Here is a 17,811-nt window from a genome sequence, read left to right on the forward strand (position 1 = left end):
GGTCCAGGCTATAACCCTCAAGGGTAGATCATCACTTTCTACAGTGAGGCCACCCTTCCTAAAAAGTTTCACAACCTCCCCAAAGCGTGCCACCAGCTGAGAAACAAGCATGCCAACACAGGAGTCTGCGGAAGACATTTCCCAGTCAAATCACAACACAGGAAAGGAGACAGATTAACACCTAACACCAGCAAAGAGGTGTGCATAGGGTAGAGTGTGGAGAAGACCAGAGAGAGTTTCGGGTGTCCCTCCTGGAGAGCCAATATACCCCAGTGATGGTAAAAATTGATTGTCAACCTAACAGGGTGTAGAATCACCGAGGAGGCTCCTTTGTGAGGAATTATCTAGATTAGGGAAATTGACAAGGGAAAACCCTTCTTAACTGTGGGCAGCACCATCCCATGTTCTGGGGTCCTGGACTGAATACAAAGGAGACAGTGAGTTGAGTACCAGCACCCATCTCTCTGCTTCCTGCCTGTGGATGCCGGGTGACCAGCTGTCTCATGTCTCAACCTGCTGGCATAACGTCCCTACCATAACAGACTGTAGCCTTGAACTGTGAGTGAAAGTTACCCTATCCCGTTTGCTTCCTTCCTTCCTTCCTTCCTTTTTTTTCCCTAAATTTTTTATTTAATATATATATATATATATATATATATATATATATATATATATATATATATATTTGATGAGTACACTGTAGCTGGCTTCAGATACACCAGAAGAGTGTATCAGATCCCACTACAGATGGTTGTGAGCCATCATGTGGTGGCTGGGAATTGAACTCAGAACCTCTGGAAGAGCAGTCAGTGCTCTTAACCGCTGGGCCATCTCTCCAGCCCCTCCTCCTTCCCTCCCTCCCTTCCTTCCTTTCTTCCTTTCTCTTTCATTCTTTCTTCTACCATGTATGTTCCTGAGACAGAACTCAGGCCAGGCTTGGTGGGAAATACTTCTAACTACTGAGCCATCTCACCAGCCAGTGACTTTTATTCTTAGCATGTGAGCTAAGTCTCTGCAGGATGGGGCGCACTTACCAGTAATGAGCCACAAATTTGTGGGAGCCTATCCTTAAGTTGCTGTTCCCCAAATATGAACCCAGTTGGACTCTGTCTAGCACTAATGCTTCAGGCAACAAGGCAGATCTGAGAAGAAAAAAAAAGAAGGGGGGCTGGAGAGATGGCTCAACTGTTAAGAGCACTGGCTGCTCTTCCAAAGGTCCTGAGTTCAATTCCTACCAACCACATGGTGGCTCACAACCATCTGCAATTGAATCTGATGCCCTCTACTGGTGTTTCAAGTGTGCTTATATACATAGAATTTTTTAAAATCTTAAAAAAATAAGAAAGAAAGAAAGAAAGAAAGAAAGAAAGAAAGAAAGAAAGAAAGAAGGAAGGAGGGAGGGAAAGATGGCGGGAGAAGATGAGAACTTTTTGTTTCTGTTTTGTTGGTGGTGGTTTTGGTTTTTCTCCAGACAAGGTTTTCTTTGTGTATTCCTGGCTGTCCTAGAACTAGATCTGTGGACCAGGCTGAGCTTGAACTCTCCTGAGTGCTGGGATTAAAGGTGTGTGCCACCACCACCAGGCCTAGCATGGCTGAGGAGGACCTGAACTTCAATCCTCCAGTATTGGCCTCCTACATGCTGGGATCACAGGCATATGATACTATGTCTGGGAAGAAAAGCATATTTAAGGTTACATTTCTATTCTGAGTGGTGGCTCCTACCTGTAGTCACCAGGTTTGGAGGCTGAAGCAGAAGGATTGACACAAGTTTGAGCCAGCACAGGTTACAAAGTCTGAGACTCTGTTTCTGTATTGTTTCAATGGGAAAGCATGCTAAAAAAAAAGTATCCAGGTAGCATGGAGACACTGTGGGGACCAAGAGAATGAAATAACCACTAAGTGACCTTAAAGTTGGGCTCCATATCTGAGACATGCTACCAGCTACCCAAGCATATCGTAAACTATTGTTTTGTTGTTTTTTTTTTAAACCTAGTGCTGGGACTTAAACCCAGGCCCCTGTGCATGCTGGGTGAACACTTCACCACTGAGCTGTGCCTCCAACTCTTTTTATAGTTTTCAGTTTTTAGACAAGGTCTCATCGGTTGCTCAGACTGGCCTTGAATTCTCTGTGTAGCCCACATTGGCCCTGACTTTGTGATCCTTCTGGGTTTACAGGCTTGGATGAGGAGGATGGGAAATCTGTCTTATAAGGGTTGTGTTATATGCACAGAGAGAGATGTTGGATTGTAACCCCCTCTCCCTATGAATGGAACCTTTGAGAAGAAAGGACCATTTACAGTTCAGCTTAACGTGAGATGAAGTAATGCCTCAGAGCTCGACTTCAAGAATAGTGTTCCCAGTAGAGGAGAGCCAGAGACAGACATTTAGAGGGATGATACAATTGGGATGAGGTGACTGTGTCACTGAAGCCAGGTGGCTACAAACCAAGGGGTGCCCACGAATGCCAGCAACTCAAAACCTCACAGCATAGCCTGCCCACTCCTGGGTTTCAGACTTTCAAAAACATCTCTAGCAGGGTTTTGGTTTGTAGGCTTGTCACCCCAGGTTCTCAGACGACAAGGCAGGAGGAGCCCAAGTTCAAGTCCAACCTGGACTGCAGAGTGGATTCAAGGATAGTCTGGGAAATTTAATGTGATATTTGTCTCCAAGTGAAGTGTAACAAGATGGAGGACTGAAGGATGTAGCTCAGTAGGAGTGTTTGCCTAGCAACTGTGAGGCCTTGGGTTTAATACCAGGACGAGGTAGGGGATCCATTTCTGTCCTATTAAGGGACCCAGTTTGTGGTATTTTTTTTAAACCAGTGACACCTTGTAATTATCTTATAAATAGCACAGTTATGCTGCACATATTGGCTGTTGACACAGCATATTAAGAGGCCACTTTTAAAATCAAGCATTGAAAATGTGTCACACATCTCGAAACTAAAAAAGCCAGTGTTTGAGATAAACACACACTTGAGCATATGCTAGAAAGAACATATAATAGGATGCTATATATATTCACACACACACACACACACACACACACACACACACACCCTGCACCTTTACACCTCTACCTATGAGCAGCCCAGGCCTGCCTCAACCTTTAAGAAGTCCTAAAACAGTTTTAGGGTTTCTTCTGGTATCTTCTCTCCTTTCTTAAGACCAGATTCTTCTTAAGTGGCATGGAACACAGAGTCAAAGTTCTCAGAAACTGCAAGAGTGTGGGTGAATAACACACTGCTCTTAAAAGTCCCTCTAGCCTGAGGAACTCCTAACCACTCCTAACCCAGGAGGCCAGCTCAGTATGACTGGCATCCCTCACATTCTAAAGACAACAAGTCTGAGATCAAGGTTCTCCAGAGCTGGGGTCTGGGAACGCCACTTCCCTCTCCTGGGTCCTGGTGTTGTGGGAAGGGCAAGGGAGCTCTCTGGGGACTCTTGTGTTGTTGAGACACTCTCAGGAAGGCCAGGGACTCACTGTGTAGCTGAGGCTTGGTCTGATTCTCCAACTTTTGCCCTGAAAGTGTTGGGATTATTACTACACCAGGGTTTCTGAGGACACCTTTTTCTTCTCTTTTTTGAGACAGTCTCTGACCCAAACTGGCCTCAAACTCCCTATGTAGCCAAAGATGACCTTGAACTTCCGATCTGGTGCTAGGATTGGAACCCAGGGTTTCCTGCATGCTAGACAAGCACTCTACCAACTGACCTATAGCTCCACCCACAGGGAACACTTTGATAAGGATGTGGCCCCTGTTCCCTATTTGTGAGGCTCTCTACCTGGGACCTCATCACTTCTCCAAGGCCAACCTCTTGATCCAGTCATTCTTGTGGGAGGGGTCAATATGGGAATAAACAATATACACTGTGCTCATCTGTAGACACAGAAAGCCTAAACATGAGTCAGATTGGCTTGCATAAGGTCCTGAGTTTAATCCCCAGCAGTACCACCAGAAACAAAGGAAGAAACAAACAAACAAAAAACTTGTGTCCATTAGCCTCTCTGAGCCTCTGATTCTCTCTAGCTCCTCAGTTCAGCTGCACAAACGGCCTTCATACACCACTCCCTCTCCCTGGAATCTCTTCCTTCATAAGTCTGCTTGGCATCCTGCCTCCCCCCCCCCCCGTTACCTTCTGGGGTCCTGTTCCTCCCTTGTTATCTCAGAGATAGTTTGGAGTCACCCCCTGCCCAGCCAGCCTCTCCCTCCTTTCCAATTTAGCAGTCATCACCATTAGGATACCCATCAATTTTTACCCCACGGGGACTTGGTCTAGGAGCCACTTGCAATCCTGCAGGTACCTAGGTCTTCAGATGGTCAGGTCTCTTATATAATAAAAACAATGTCACATTTGCATATAACCTATGCAGATTCCAAGTTCCTTAAACCCTTAGGTTACTTATTATACCTCTTGCAAGGTACACAGTATGGAAATAGTTACACAGTAACTGTATTGTTTAGGAAATAGAAATAAGAGAAGCCCTATACACATTCAGTAAGGATGCAATGCCCCCTAATACTTTCAACATGCAGTTGGCTAAACCCACAGATGCAAAACCATCTTGTATGAAGATAGCCAGCCGCCTGTGTTTACTTACGTATCTAGTTCATTTCTGGTCTGGTTTCTTTGCTTGCTTACTTTGAGACAACTATCTCCTTGCGTTCCCTGCACAATTTGCAGACAGCTCCACTAAAGAGTGTCCTCTTGGTTAGCAAGTGTTTAGTATTTGAATGACTGCAGAGAGGACCAGTTTGGAGGTAACAGCCACTTCAAAAAAGTAAAAAGGGTATCAGAGATAATACCAGGGGCTAGCTCAGGTCTAAAGTTGGCTGCAATCCAGTACAGGTAAAGCCACACAGCACACAGGTTTGATACAGTTCAGGGCACAATGTTTCTCTGCACAAGCCTAAATCACAGAAGAGAGGAAGCCAGGATGCCTAGATACACAGATATCTGACGTATCTCTTCGTTTTGCTTTTTGGGAAAAGTTTTGTGATAAGGTCAAGCAGCAGTCACGTGTTGTGTGGGTCATACTCTTCCCTTAGAGAAAGCCATGCATCTGAGAAGTTACTGATATTCATCCCCTGGAGAATAAGATGGAAAATATCTGAGAGTTTTTTACTCTTTTGCAAAGGCAACAAATCTGACAGTGACTGCACAAGCAGAAGATACTGGTCCTGCATTTGATAAGTTTATAATGATTCCTTCTACAAACTATAAAAGTCCCAGTAGTGTGTGTATTTAGATCACCGTCATCTTATCTTAATTTGATCCCATGAATGCTGACCAAGTACTTATCAGTGCAGCACCATCCAGGTTTTGAATCACCATGCTTCGTACTAGACCACAGCTCTGCTATTTAGTGCTCACTGTACATTCAGAAGGACCTGAAGGTACAGTTGATGGTTCAAAGACTACTGGATGAGTGTGCATTGTGTTCAGAGCTCTGTGGTAGTGAAAATTTGGGGTTCTCAAAAAAAAAAAAAAACCCATTTATGTTATGTGAATGTTTTTGTTTTAATCCCAGGTGTGGGATAAGAGGCTGCTTCACAGCAGGTGATTGTGATCTGCCTGGTGCACTAGCAGGGGAGTGATATTTGCCAGCTGCTGACAGTTTAATTCTGAGAACTCTGGAGAGGGATAAATGAGAGAGGCCTGAGAGGGTCTGAGGAGACTGTTACTCTCCTGCTGCTCCTGGTTTCTGTTGTTTCTGTTTGATTGGATTTACCCCAAAGAATCCCATGCTCCTAACCAGCAGGAAGAAGTCTGTTTTGTTGGCTGAAAGAGATCTATACCCATTCCCCCTCTTACCTCCTTTCTCTCCTGCTTAGTGTTAGGAGGGCTGGGAGGGATCAGAGTGTAATAAAGGTTGGAAAGAAGGTAAAGATATAAAAATCCAATACAATAGCTTAAAAAAAATCTTGACAACAATACTGACTATGAAAGACAGGTGACTCCACTTCTTCTAGTGAGGAGACAGATAACAAACCTGTGAGTCATTATGCTCGGCATTTCCAGTTATGTGCTTTGGGAAGATGAGTAGGTGCTTTGATGGGGAAAGCTTGGGTGTGAGACTGTGGCTGGACAGGGTATTCAGGCTGGGCCATTCAAGGAGAGGAGCCTGTCAGGCAAAAGGGAGGGGGTGGGGGCAACCTTTAGACAGAAAGTAAGTGCAAAGGCCTTGGGACAGAAGCAAGCTTGGCTGAAATAAGACTCAGAAAGGTCATGAGGGCCTCCAAAAAGTTATGGGGAGGGAACAGGAACAGGGCAGGAGAGGGAGGCACAAGGTAGGGCACCTAGAGTGAGAGGGAATGGCTGGAGGAGGGTGTGGGGTGGCCTGTGGGGTTTTAAAGTTTGTCCTGTGCCTTTGAAGTTTTGATGGCAGTCACACCATCACTCCTATAGTATCAATATCCAGCTGCACACCCAGAAGTTAATTACAAGGACGTATTGGGCGCCATCCGGATGGAGGCTCTGTCAGCTTTCAGCTGCCATCCAACCTATGCCTGGAGATATCAGCCTGTGGTGAGAAAGCTTTGACACTCACAGGTTTAAAGGTTTCAGCCTGTGGTCAGTTGGCTGATCCATTGCTCTGGGCCTGTGGGCAGGCAACACATCATGGCAGGAACATAGGATGGAGGAAAAAAACAAAACAAAACAAAAACCTTAACTCATGGCCAGAAAGAGAAAGAGACTAGGGCTGTAGTTCCTGTGAAGTGTATAACTCCAACAGCCCCAAGCCCCTCTCTACGCAACATGGTATCTAAATGTCTCCACCATATCTCATTATTGCTGTTATTGCAGGGCGGGGTAAGCCTTTAACACATGGCCTGTGGGGGACACTCCAGATTCAAGTAACAGCAGGGATGTCCTGCAGAATGAGTGGTCCAACAAATACTTTGCAGGTGTCTAGGTACTGTCTAGATTCAAAGACACAAGGGCACGTGAGGACCAAAGCAACAGGGAACTCTGGGATGGATCCCAGACTAGACACATGGTATTAGTGTCACAAGCGGGATTAAGTTCTGCAGATTAGGAAACAAAATACAAAATGTTAAATTCAGGATATTGGTCAGGATACAGAAGTTGGGTAGCCAAATGTCCTTAGTTTTAAAAAAAAAAATACATATTGGGACTGCAGAGTCAGTTGTTAAGAGCACTACCTGTTCTTTCACAGGACCTGGGTTCAATTCCCAGCACCTCCATGACAGCTCACATCTGTTCTGTAACTCCAGTTCCAGGGGATCCAACACCATCATCCAGACATTCAGGCAAATATATATACGAATAATAATAAAATAATATATACAAAATAAAAATAAAACATTAAAAAAGAAAGAAATACACATGAATATTGTATACTATACACTCTCAAACATTTTAGTAGAACTATCATCCATAAACACAGGTTTTTTTTTTTTTTGTTTTTTTTTTTTTTTGTTTTTGTTTTTGTTTTTGTTTTTCGAGACAGGGTTTCTCTGTGTAGCCCTGGCTGTCCTGGAACTCACTTTGTAGACCAGGCTGGCCTTGAACTCAGAAATCCACCTGCCTCTGCCTCCCAAGTGCTGGGATTAAAGGCGTGCACCACCACCGCCCGGCCATAAACACAGGTCTTGATTCTTAAAATTTTCTTAAATTGATTTCTTAAAATACACAGGTATGTATTGTAGTTATTCGTGTGTGTGTGTGTGTGTGTGTGGTGTGGCATTGTATTAGGGCCTTTGACTGGCTTAGTGGGTAAAGCTGCCATGCCTGACTCCCTGAGTTCAATCCTCAGGACCCACATGACAGAAGGAGAGAACTAATTCCAATGTTGTCCTCTGACCTACTCACATACATGCAAATAAACAGATCCTTAACACAATGTGTTAGTCGGGGTTCTCTGGAGGTACAGAACCAATGAATGTGGGTGTATGTTCTCAAATGGATTGCATGATATAGGTTGGGCTGTCCAACAATGGCTACCTACATGCTGGAGACCCTGAGGAAACAGGAGCAGTTCAGTCCATAAGGCTGAATGCCTTAGGAATCCCCAATGGCCCGTGGTGGAAGCTGAAGATGCCGAGTTTGATGTCAGCTGAGTATAACAGCTGCAGCAATGATATAAAGATACTCAGCATCAAGGAGGAAGGGGAAGCAGGGCTGCTTTGCCTAGGACCTCTTTATCTGGGCCACTTAGGGAGGATGTAGCCTACCCTGGAGGAGTGTCTTCCTGCCTCATTTAATGGCCTCCTGGAAACGTCTTGATGACCTATACAGAGGCATGTCCCTTAGTTAATTCCACATTCAACCAAGTTGACCACAGATACTAACCAACCCAGATATACATGGTATACCTTATGAGGAAGACATATGAAGGAGCAGGCAGGTTAACAACTCCTTTTGTCACCGTGACCAAAATTACTGGAAAGAATCAAGAGTGGAGGAAGGATTGACCTTGATTCACAGGGGATCCAGTCCATCACCGCAGGATGGCATGGCGTTGGGTCTCACTCCTTGGTGGTGGGGGCTCGAAGCTTCACACTGTGACCTATGAAATACTACAGGATACACTCTTCAAGGCTGGCCCCTGCCCCCTGCCCCCAGCCACACACTAAGTCATAAGTCTCAAACGGCACCATTGGTGGGGAGTGAGATGTCCAACACAGGAGCCGATACAGGAGATATCTCAGATTCAAATTATACTAGAAATTTGGGGGGCCTGGAGAGATGGCTCAGTGGTTAGGAGCACTGACTGCACTTTCAGAGGTCCTGAGTTCAAATCCCAGCAACCACATGGTGGCTCACAACCATCTATAATGAGATCTGATGTTCTCTTCTGGTGTGTCTGAAGACAGTGTACCCATATATAATAAATAAATCTTAAAAAAAAAAAAAAGAAATTTGGGGATTTAGAAGAAAATATAATTAGCTATTTTTGCTCATTGCTATGACAAAAATACTTGATAAAGAGCAACTTTCGGTTAGGTGGGGTTTTTTGGGTTTTTTGGCGCACAGTTCCAATGTTACAATCTATTATATCTGTGGAAGGTAGAAGGTATGATGACAGGAGGGTGAAGTGGCTGGTTACACTGTATCTATCCACAGTCAGGAAACAGAGAGAGACAGATTCTGGCGTTCGGCTCACTGGCTCCTTTTTATTCAGTCTAGGGTATAGCCCAGGTTCAGTTAAACTTCTCTGTGAGTATAAGAGACACACCCAGAGGTTTGTGTGGTTCGAAGCCTTAAATCCCGTAGACTAACCATCCCAAGTTACAATCCCTTCCACCACCGCAACTTTTCCCCCAAGGCTGTACAAATTAACCTGTCTACAGCTGCCTCCCCACCCCCACCCCCGTTCTTATACATGTTAAGCAGCTGTCACATTTTAAAGTTCAGGCTAAGAATAGGTTTGCAGTGCACGTTGGATGGCAAAGAAAACGCCGTAAACCAGGCAGCAGTGGGCAGCCAGGAGTCTAGACGGTCCTGGCAAGGAAAGTGGCGCCTATGCCCGCTGGAGTGTATTTTCTTGTTTCCCTCTGCTTCCTAGGTTGAGGCTCTTTTGTTAAGTTTGAAGCGTGGGCCAGTTAGTAACGCAAACCAGGCCACCTGATGATGCCGTTCTGCAGGCTGGATGCCAGGACAGGTAACTTTGTGGTAAGTTCTCAAGGGAAGAGGGTACCTGGTGATCTCACCACCCAGCACAGAGTACTGCTTTGCTTTTTTTTTTTTTTTTTTTTTTTTTTTTTTTTTTTTAATCAACTAACCTACCGGATTGGAACTAGACGGGTTGACAGTTTTCTCCTAAACTCTGTTTGACCACCTCCCTTTCTATTGAACACAGATCACAGCATAGCCCCTTGTAGCTCGCTTGTTACATGTTCCCCAAAATGTAGTAATTTTGTATTTATATACATATGGAACTGATATTCCATTAAACATACTATGTTAACGCTATGTACTAGTTTTTGTAGCACACACAACCACTTTCCCCATCTTTCTTCCACACCATCGAGCGACCAAAGTTGCCCAGGCTCCTTGGAACCTGCCATCCTCCTAAGGCCTGTACTGGCTCCTTTTAGATTGTATAGTACAAAGTAACAACAGCAGGGCCCCAAGCTCTGGTCATCAGAGATACATTTTCCACTTTCCCAGCAGCATCTGTATTTGCTGGTGCTTTGGGGAGTGGAACTTGGCTCCCAGCAGGACCGATCTAACTGTTAATGCTCCAGGACTGTAAGGATCCCTCCCTGGTCGGCAGCCAGGGTGGGGCATCTTCTGAGAAATGGATCATGCCACAGAGGAAGGGCCCCGGGGTGCAGAACGCCTAGACTAACTGCATCCGGCCCCATCCACAGCCAGGATCCACAGAACCCCACGCATGAAGGCCAGGCCGTGTCCACGCCTGGCACGCATGTCTGACGCAAGCCGGGCCTCGGGCACGCGCACCCTCATTCATTCACTCCATTCATTCTGCAGACGGCGGCCACGCGCCCTCAGCGATCGCCCTCCCGCGAGATCCCCAGTGTGTGTGGACACAAGCCATGGGGACGAAGGTCGGGCGGTGCCCGCTGAGCAGCAGCAAGCGACATTGGAGCAGCACCCGCCTTTCCCGCCCACGAGGCCCGGGCTAGGCCGCCGCCCGCGTGACGCGCGGCCTCCCGCAGTGAGCGCATGCGCGCGGGAGCCCGCGCTCAGAACCGACTCACGCGGACCTCCTGGTCTGCGTGCGTGCGCGTTCCCGCTCGCCCGCCCCACGTGACCCGCCGCACCTCTCCCGCCCTTGGCGCTCAGACGGACCGGCCAAGTCGGACGGCTCAAGCGGACGTGCGCGTGCGCGCGTGCCGCGTGGTTGGGCGCGGCGCCGTTGCTCCGCCCCCTCTAGGCTCCTCCCCCTCCGCGCGCCGGCGTCCGCTGCGTCTCCGGCATTTGAATCGCGCTTCCGCCATCTTTCCAGCTTCAGTCGGACAGGCGCGGAGACTCTTCTGGAAGGTAGCGGCGGGGCCGGGAGGGCCGGGCCGGGCGCGGGCGGCGACCGGAGGGTTTGGGTGTCCTTTGGGTGGGCTCGGGGCGGCGGCGGTGAGGCGAGCGGACGGGCAAGCGCCCTGAGCTTCCCAGCCACCTTCCCTTCCCCCACCGTGTCACGCCGCGTCCCCGCCTTCCCGCGCGCTCTTCCCGGCCGCGGCCTTTGTGGGGCGCACGTGCCGCAGCCGCTCTCTCCCGCAGGATCACCGCGATGGCCGCCCAGGGAGAGCCGCAGGTCCAGTTCAAGGTGCGTGTGCGGGGCGGACGGGGCCCGTGGGGCGAGTGGGGAGGTCGGGAGGACGGCGTGGCGGGTGGGGACCCGGGGGCCGCTCACGCTGCCGCCTTCTCTTTAGCTCGTCCTGGTGGGCGACGGCGGCACTGGGAAGACGACGTTCGTGAAGCGCCACTTGACGGGCGAGTTTGAGAAGAAGTATGTAGGTAGGTGCGGCGGGGGCTGCGCGGCCGCGGGCCCGGGGGAAAGGCGCGGGCCGTGCATGGCTGACCCTGCCGCCCTCTTCCCGCAGCCACCCTGGGCGTGGAGGTGCACCCGCTCGTCTTCCATACCAACAGAGGACCCATCAAGTTCAACGTGTGGGACACAGCCGGCCAGGAGAAGTTCGGGGGCCTGCGCGATGGCTACTACATCCAAGGTGAGGGGGGCTGCGGAAGTGGGCCTGGCCCGCGGACATGTGCTTGGGGTGTGTGAGCTGGACATCCCAGCCGTTGCCGGGTGACCAAGGAGGGAGTGAGAGGAGAGACAGGCAAATCGCTTGTGGGGAGGCGACCTCGTTCGAGAGGATAGGAGGGTTTTTTTTTTTTTTTTTTTTTTTTTCTTTTCTTTAAATGAATCGTCCGTGGTGTCGTTCGATCACATGCTGTGTCATGCTAGGCATTGATTTGGGGCAAACTCTGTGGCTTTACTACTTAGGAGGAGACTAAGGTACTGGGGAGCTGGCCGCTCACGTTCTGGTTTCCCAAACTTGAAATTCAGGGCTACACGCAGTGGTTATCCGTGAATACCTCCATCCCTAAAATAAGTAGTGAGCGTTTGGCCCAGATGCTAACCCTGTAGGCCCTCTCTCACACGTGAGACCTGCCGCGTCGTGTAAATTGTATGTACTTTTACGTTTCTCCTCCTTGAAAGTGATTTTAAAAGCTTTTAAGGGGTTCAAGACGAGGGAGTAATACCCTTGTGATCTTACCAGCATGATGAAAAAAATGATTGGAAGTTTTTTGGCTTCTTAGCACATAAGACAAAAGGGTGTTTATCCCCTGGGTTAACTTTCTAACCAAAAATTTTGAAATATACGTATGCTGCCTCTTTAACTGTATTCTCACCATCCGTGCAGGGTAGGTTATAGAAACCTGGCCTCAGATTTCCTTAGGTAAAGGGATAACATTTCTTTAGCCATGTGTTTCTAGGTGGTAGAGTGTTTATAGGTCCTACTTAGTATAAAGAGATAGGTCCTCTTCTAGAAGAAGTGTTTTACCTTTGATGAACTTTGATGGGCCAGTGGTGGTGATTAGGCCTCTTGAGGAGGGGGGATAAGGTAGTTGATAGAGTGAAATGGTCTTGACTTTGAAGTTTTCATTTGGAGAGGAATTAGAATCAGTGCCATGTTTTCCGGTCTAACTTTTTAGTAAGGGGGGGGGGGGCATCTTTGAATCAGGCCCAAGATGATGACTGAGCCCAGCAGTAGACTGAGACACGTTCCAATGCCATGTTCCAATGAATGTTTTTCAGCCCAGTGTGCCATTATAATGTTTGACGTAACATCAAGAGTTACATACAAGAACGTACCTAACTGGCATAGAGATCTGGTACGTGTGTGTGAAAACATCCCCATTGTATTGTGTGGCAACAAAGTGGATATTAAAGACAGGAAAGTGAAGGCAAAATCTATTGTCTTCCACCGAAAGAAGAATCTTCAGGTATGTTTCTAATTTATTGAATCATTCTTAGAGAAGATTGTATGTAAAGTATGCATGTTATATGTTAAAAATAGACCATTATGTTTTAATGTGGATTATAAAATGTCTTTGTTTAGGGTGTCTTGAAATGGAGATTGTTAATAGGATTTCTAAGCATACATTCCTTTTTGTTTTAAAACAGTACTATGACATTTCTGCCAAAAGTAACTACAATTTTGAAAAGCCTTTCCTCTGGCTTGCCAGAAAGCTCATTGGAGATCCTAACTTGGAGTTTGTTGCCATGCCTGCTCTTGCCCCACCTGAGGTGGTCATGGACCCAGCTTTGGCAGCACAGTACGAGCATGATTTAGAGGTATTTGTTCTTTTAAGTTTTTTCTTAGGGTGTTTTGTTTTTGTGTGTGTCTACACTTTGCCTAGTTTCTGCAGAAGTTGGCATTGGCTCTGCCCAGCCATGTGGGGTACGAGGAGGAGTCAGACTCATTGGAAGAGCTGTCAGAGCACTCGACTGATTTGGCTTCCAGCCCTGGTGATCATGGTGGTTTTGATCTGAACTGTTTGTTTCTTGCTCCAGGTTGCTCAGACGACTGCCCTCCCGGATGAGGATGATGACCTGTGAGAGAGTGAAGCTGGAGCCCTGCGTCAGAAGTCTAGTTTTATAGGCAACTGTCCTGTGATGTCAGCGGTGCAGCGCGTGTGCCACCTTATTAGCTAAGCAGATCGTGTACTTCATTGGGATGCTGAAGGAGATGAATGGGCTTCGGAGTGAATGTGGCAGTTAAACATACCTTCATTTTTTGGACTTGCATATATTAGCTGTTTGGAACAGAGTTGTTTCCTTTCTGAATTTCAAAGATAAGACTGCTGCAGTCGCATCACAATATCCAGTGGTGAAATCTTGTTTGTTCCTGTCATTCCCATTCTTTTCCTTTAGAATCAGAATAAAGTTGTATTTCAAATAATCTAAACAAGTGAATCATCCCTTGTTTGTAAGCATATTAAAGCTACTAACATGAGGGAGCTTGTGCCATATTATAGTTTAAAATGCTTTTGCTTATTATCTGAGGTCTGTTGAGTTATGTTCTTGTGCCTACCTTCATAAACATTTGGATTGTCCTGTGATTCAGCTAGGATAATATTATATCTACCCTACCTGCGTTTAGTCAGGTAGTTTAACCTGAGAGAAGACCTTGTGTAAAACTAAAGATTTAAGTATGTCCGAATTAGTTGTTAAGGGTTGCAGCTGCTGACGTTTCTGTAACAGTCCTTCAGAAGGTAGAACTGCGTTTGCTGGAGCATGAGGGTTTTCTGGGACCATCGTGAGTACTCCAGTTCATTTCCAATGTCTAATGTTGATTCTCTAAGATGTCCTCTGCTTTCAAATGCTGCCTCCTGCGTTGAGTGGTAGTCTCAGAAGCCAGAGACAGGAGAATCTGAGTTCAAGGCCAACCTAGTCTACAAGAGCAAGTTCCAGGACTGAGACTGTCTCAAAAAAATTCTTGGTAGGCTGTTACAATGTTATAGCAGCTGTTTTTTTCTCCCAGAAGGTTTATGTAGGTTGTGCAGGAAAGGAAGTGATAGTACCACCACTGAAGAGTAGGGTGAGCTTTTCAGATGTGAAAGTATTGGTTGAGACTTTATCTTAGGTGTGATCCTGGCAGAACTGTGCTGTGTTGAGATAGATTTACAGTAAGCTGTTGAGTGTGCTCTGCTGGTCCAGTCTACCAAAGTTCTTAGAAATGGGGATGCCTTGACGAGGTTGGGTATTTGGGGGGGGGGGGGGGGTTGTTTTTTTGTTTTTCTCCAAAGAAAACTTCAACACAATGGGGGAGGCAAAAGGAATGTGTACTATGCACTAGCTTCAGCAGACTGATTTCAAGACTCAACTTTGTTGTATATGCTATGATCAGGTGAAGACCCTCCCCTGGCTGGGATGAAACCTCATTTAGATGTCTTGAATTAATACAATGTGTGTAAACCTGGTGTAGAATGTAGAGCCTTACGACTTTCTGATTTTTGTAACAGTTAAATGTGGGAGCTGCTTACCTGTGTTTAACCAGAGTGCAGAGATTTACATTATTTATTGGAAGAACCTAAATATATATCATTTCTGCTTTGCCTCAGTTTTCTGAGTCATCTCTAGTGTTTGCCGTAGGAGTAGTGGATGACATTTTTTAAGATTCAAGGTTTGGTCTGCCAAATAGAGAGTTCTCTCCAGTTTTTACAAGTAGGAAAAGGTTCCCTTTAAAAAGCATCCTTGAATAGATGACTCCTTACTAGTCATGTATTACCCAGCAGTTAGAGCTGATTGAAGCAAGGTTGCCATGGAGAACCTGGGGTATGGTATTTGAGAAACAGCTTTTATTCTATGGACTTTGGGTTTGTTGTGGGTTTTCTTTCCCTTTTTTTTTTTTTTCTTTTTATTTATTTATTTATTTATTTATTTATTTTAGACACACCCCTTACAGATGGTTGTGAGCCACCATGTGGTTGCTGAGAATTGAACTCAGGACCTCTGGAAGAGCAGTCAGTGCTCTTAACCTCTGAGCCATCTCTCCAGCCCTTTTTTTTTTTTTTTTTTTTTCTTTTTAAAACTTAAGTATATGAGTACACTGTAGCTTAGTTGTCTTCAGACACCAGAAGAGGGCATCGGATCCCATTACAGATGGTTGTGAGCCACCATGTGGTTGCTGGGAATAGAACTCAGGATCTCTGAGTTCGGTGCTGGGGGTGGGGGGGAGGGAGCGGTGTTTTTTTTTTATTTATTTTTAATCACTTTACATCCTGATCAAAGCCCTTCTTCCAGTCCCACTCACCTCAGAGAAGGGGAAGCCCCCCTTGGTTACTAACCCTCCCTGACACATAAAGTCACAGCCGGACGAAGCACATCCCCCTGCTCCACTTGTTAGGGAATCCTAATAAAGACCAAGCTGCACAATTGCTACATATGTGTAGGGAGGCCTAGGTCCAGTCCACACATGCTCTTGGGTTGGAGGTTCAGACCATGGGCCCAGGTTAGTTTACTTTGTAGGTCTTAGGGTGTCCTTGACCCCTTCAGCTCCCTCAGCCCTTGCCCCTACTTTTGCTAGCTCCCCTAGCTCCACCTAATGTTTGGCTGTGGGTCTCTGCATCTGTCTTCATCATTGCTGGGTGAAGCCTCTCAGAAGACAGTTATTGCTAAGGCTCCTGTCTGCAAGCATAGCAGAGTATCATTAACAGTATCAGAGGGTTGGCTCTACTTGGGTTTTCTTAAACAAGAACATGAAGAGCTGTATCCTGTATCTGAAGTAGCTCCACCCAGCACTGCTTGCCTTGGTAGATGCAGCCAGGGACACAAGAAGGTAAGACCCTGGTTGGTGTTGGGCTTGAGGATGTGGACAGTGTTGACTCAGCTGTGAGGAGTGGAGTTGCTTACCCAGTTAGAGCTGCACTGTGTCAAATTCTCATTGCCCCAGAAGCAATACTGTCAGGCTTGTCCCAGCACCTTTTAACTCTAGAAGCTGAGGTGGAGCTGGGCAATGAAAGGCACCTAGCCCCGTAGATAATGACTCACATTCATAGCAAATAGGACCACATTATACAGCTCAGGCGCCTTGAAGGACCTGCAGCTGCTGGGAACCCTCCTGCCCATCTTCATCCTGATACCTACCAGTTCAACATCTTAGCCTGTTTGTGCTAATGGGTCCCTGATACAGACCTGCCACTGCCTGGGTCCTAGTCCCTAAAACTGACCAGATTCACTAAGTCCCCTCCCTGCCACAGTAAGTAGTAAAAGCTGACAGTACCCCTCAGGGAAGGATGCTGAGATGCAAAGAAGACTGACAAACCACAACAGCTACCTGGAAGAAGCAGAAACCAGCCAAGCTGCCTAGAAGAGGTTTACAGTTAACGGAGGCACCTGGAAGGGACACCTCCCATCCTATTGATTCTTAAAGGCTGTGCAGTTGCTCCGGGTGCCCAGCCTTGTGAGCTGTCACCCATGATGGAGTGACCTTTGGTTGGTGATGCAGGCATCTGAGTCATTTCTGCTCTTTGTAAGTAACCCCTCAACCAATATTCCAGCCAATAAAAACTTATTAGCACAAGTTGGTTTGGGCTGGCATCTGTAAAATTTGGTCTGATGTGGATTCCATATCTGGGGTGAGTAGCTGTGTGTGCTACATCTCCCCAGGGAAAGTTTTGTCCTACAACAGCCTGCACCAAGTGGTCATGTCCTCCAGTCACAGTAAATGGACCCCCCCCCCCCCCGACTGCTAGGAAAGAGTGTTTGCAGCAGAATCCCAGAATCAGCCTGAACCAGTAAGCCAGTAGGCAGTTTGTGAGTAACATTTGCTTTCTTCCATCCCTGACACAGCTGAGTCCTTCCTCCCATGCTTTCTGACCAGTGAGGAATAATTGGCTGATATTTTGTTGTGACCTTGCAAATGTTTACTCAGAAGACAAGGGACCAGCCAGATGGCTCAGCAGGCAAAGGTAGATTCCACCAAGCCTGGGTACCTGAGTTCAATTCTCATATCCCACGAGTGCAGAGAAGCAACTTCTGAAAGCTGTCCTCGGGCCTCTATGCACATGCTATATAAAGCATGTGTGCCTCCCCGCCCATACTTAGATAAATGCAATAATAAAACTGCTTTCAAAAGAGATGAAATGTGTACCACAATTATGTTTCATTCATTTTTATTTTTACATAGCCTTTACCAACTCCTCATCTACAGCATGCATAGACTATGTATGCATCAGTGTGGACGGTTCCGTAGATCTGGCCAAGTGTCTTAGCTAGGGTTTACCGCTGTTTACAGACACCATGACCACGGCAACTCTTATAAGGACAACATTTCATTGGGGCTGCCTTATAGGTTCAGAGGTTCAGCCC

At 46.7% G+C, this 17,811-nt stretch overlaps 1 protein-coding gene across 1 annotated transcript; it reads left to right on the forward strand.

The window, feature by feature from the left end:
- Positions 1-10,835: 10,835 nt before the first annotated feature.
- Positions 10,836-15,061, forward strand: Ran (RAN, member RAS oncogene family). The gene is made up of 7 exons (XM_076922994.1): positions 10,836-10,976; positions 11,211-11,256; positions 11,363-11,447; positions 11,534-11,659; positions 12,754-12,941; positions 13,123-13,293; positions 13,513-15,061. Exons 2-7 carry the CDS (start codon positions 11,221-11,223, stop codon positions 13,555-13,557), a joined length of 651 nt encoding a protein of 216 aa, XP_076779109.1. The 5' UTR covers positions 10,836-10,976; positions 11,211-11,220; the 3' UTR covers positions 13,558-15,061.
- Positions 15,062-17,811: the final 2,750 nt, after the last annotated feature.

This window comes from Arvicanthis niloticus, chromosome 24, assembly GCF_011762505.2.
Source record: "Arvicanthis niloticus isolate mArvNil1 chromosome 24, mArvNil1.pat.X, whole genome shotgun sequence".
NCBI classification, from domain to species: Eukaryota; Metazoa; Chordata; class Mammalia; order Rodentia; family Muridae; genus Arvicanthis; species Arvicanthis niloticus.

What these genes read in the sequence shown, in the direction of transcription:
- Ran (XM_076922994.1), top strand. Translation starts at nt 11,221, where the DNA reads ATGGCCGCCCAGGGAGAGCCGCAGGTCCAGTTCAAG. An exon ending in ACCGAAAGAAGAATCTTCAG is followed by an intron (nt 12,942 to 13,122) that starts GTATGTTTCTAA and finishes GTTTTAAAACAG; the next exon opens with TACTATGACATTTCTGCCAA. An exon ending in AGTACGAGCATGATTTAGAG is followed by an intron (nt 13,294 to 13,512) that starts GTATTTGTTCTT and finishes TTCTTGCTCCAG; the next exon opens with GTTGCTCAGACGACTGCCCT.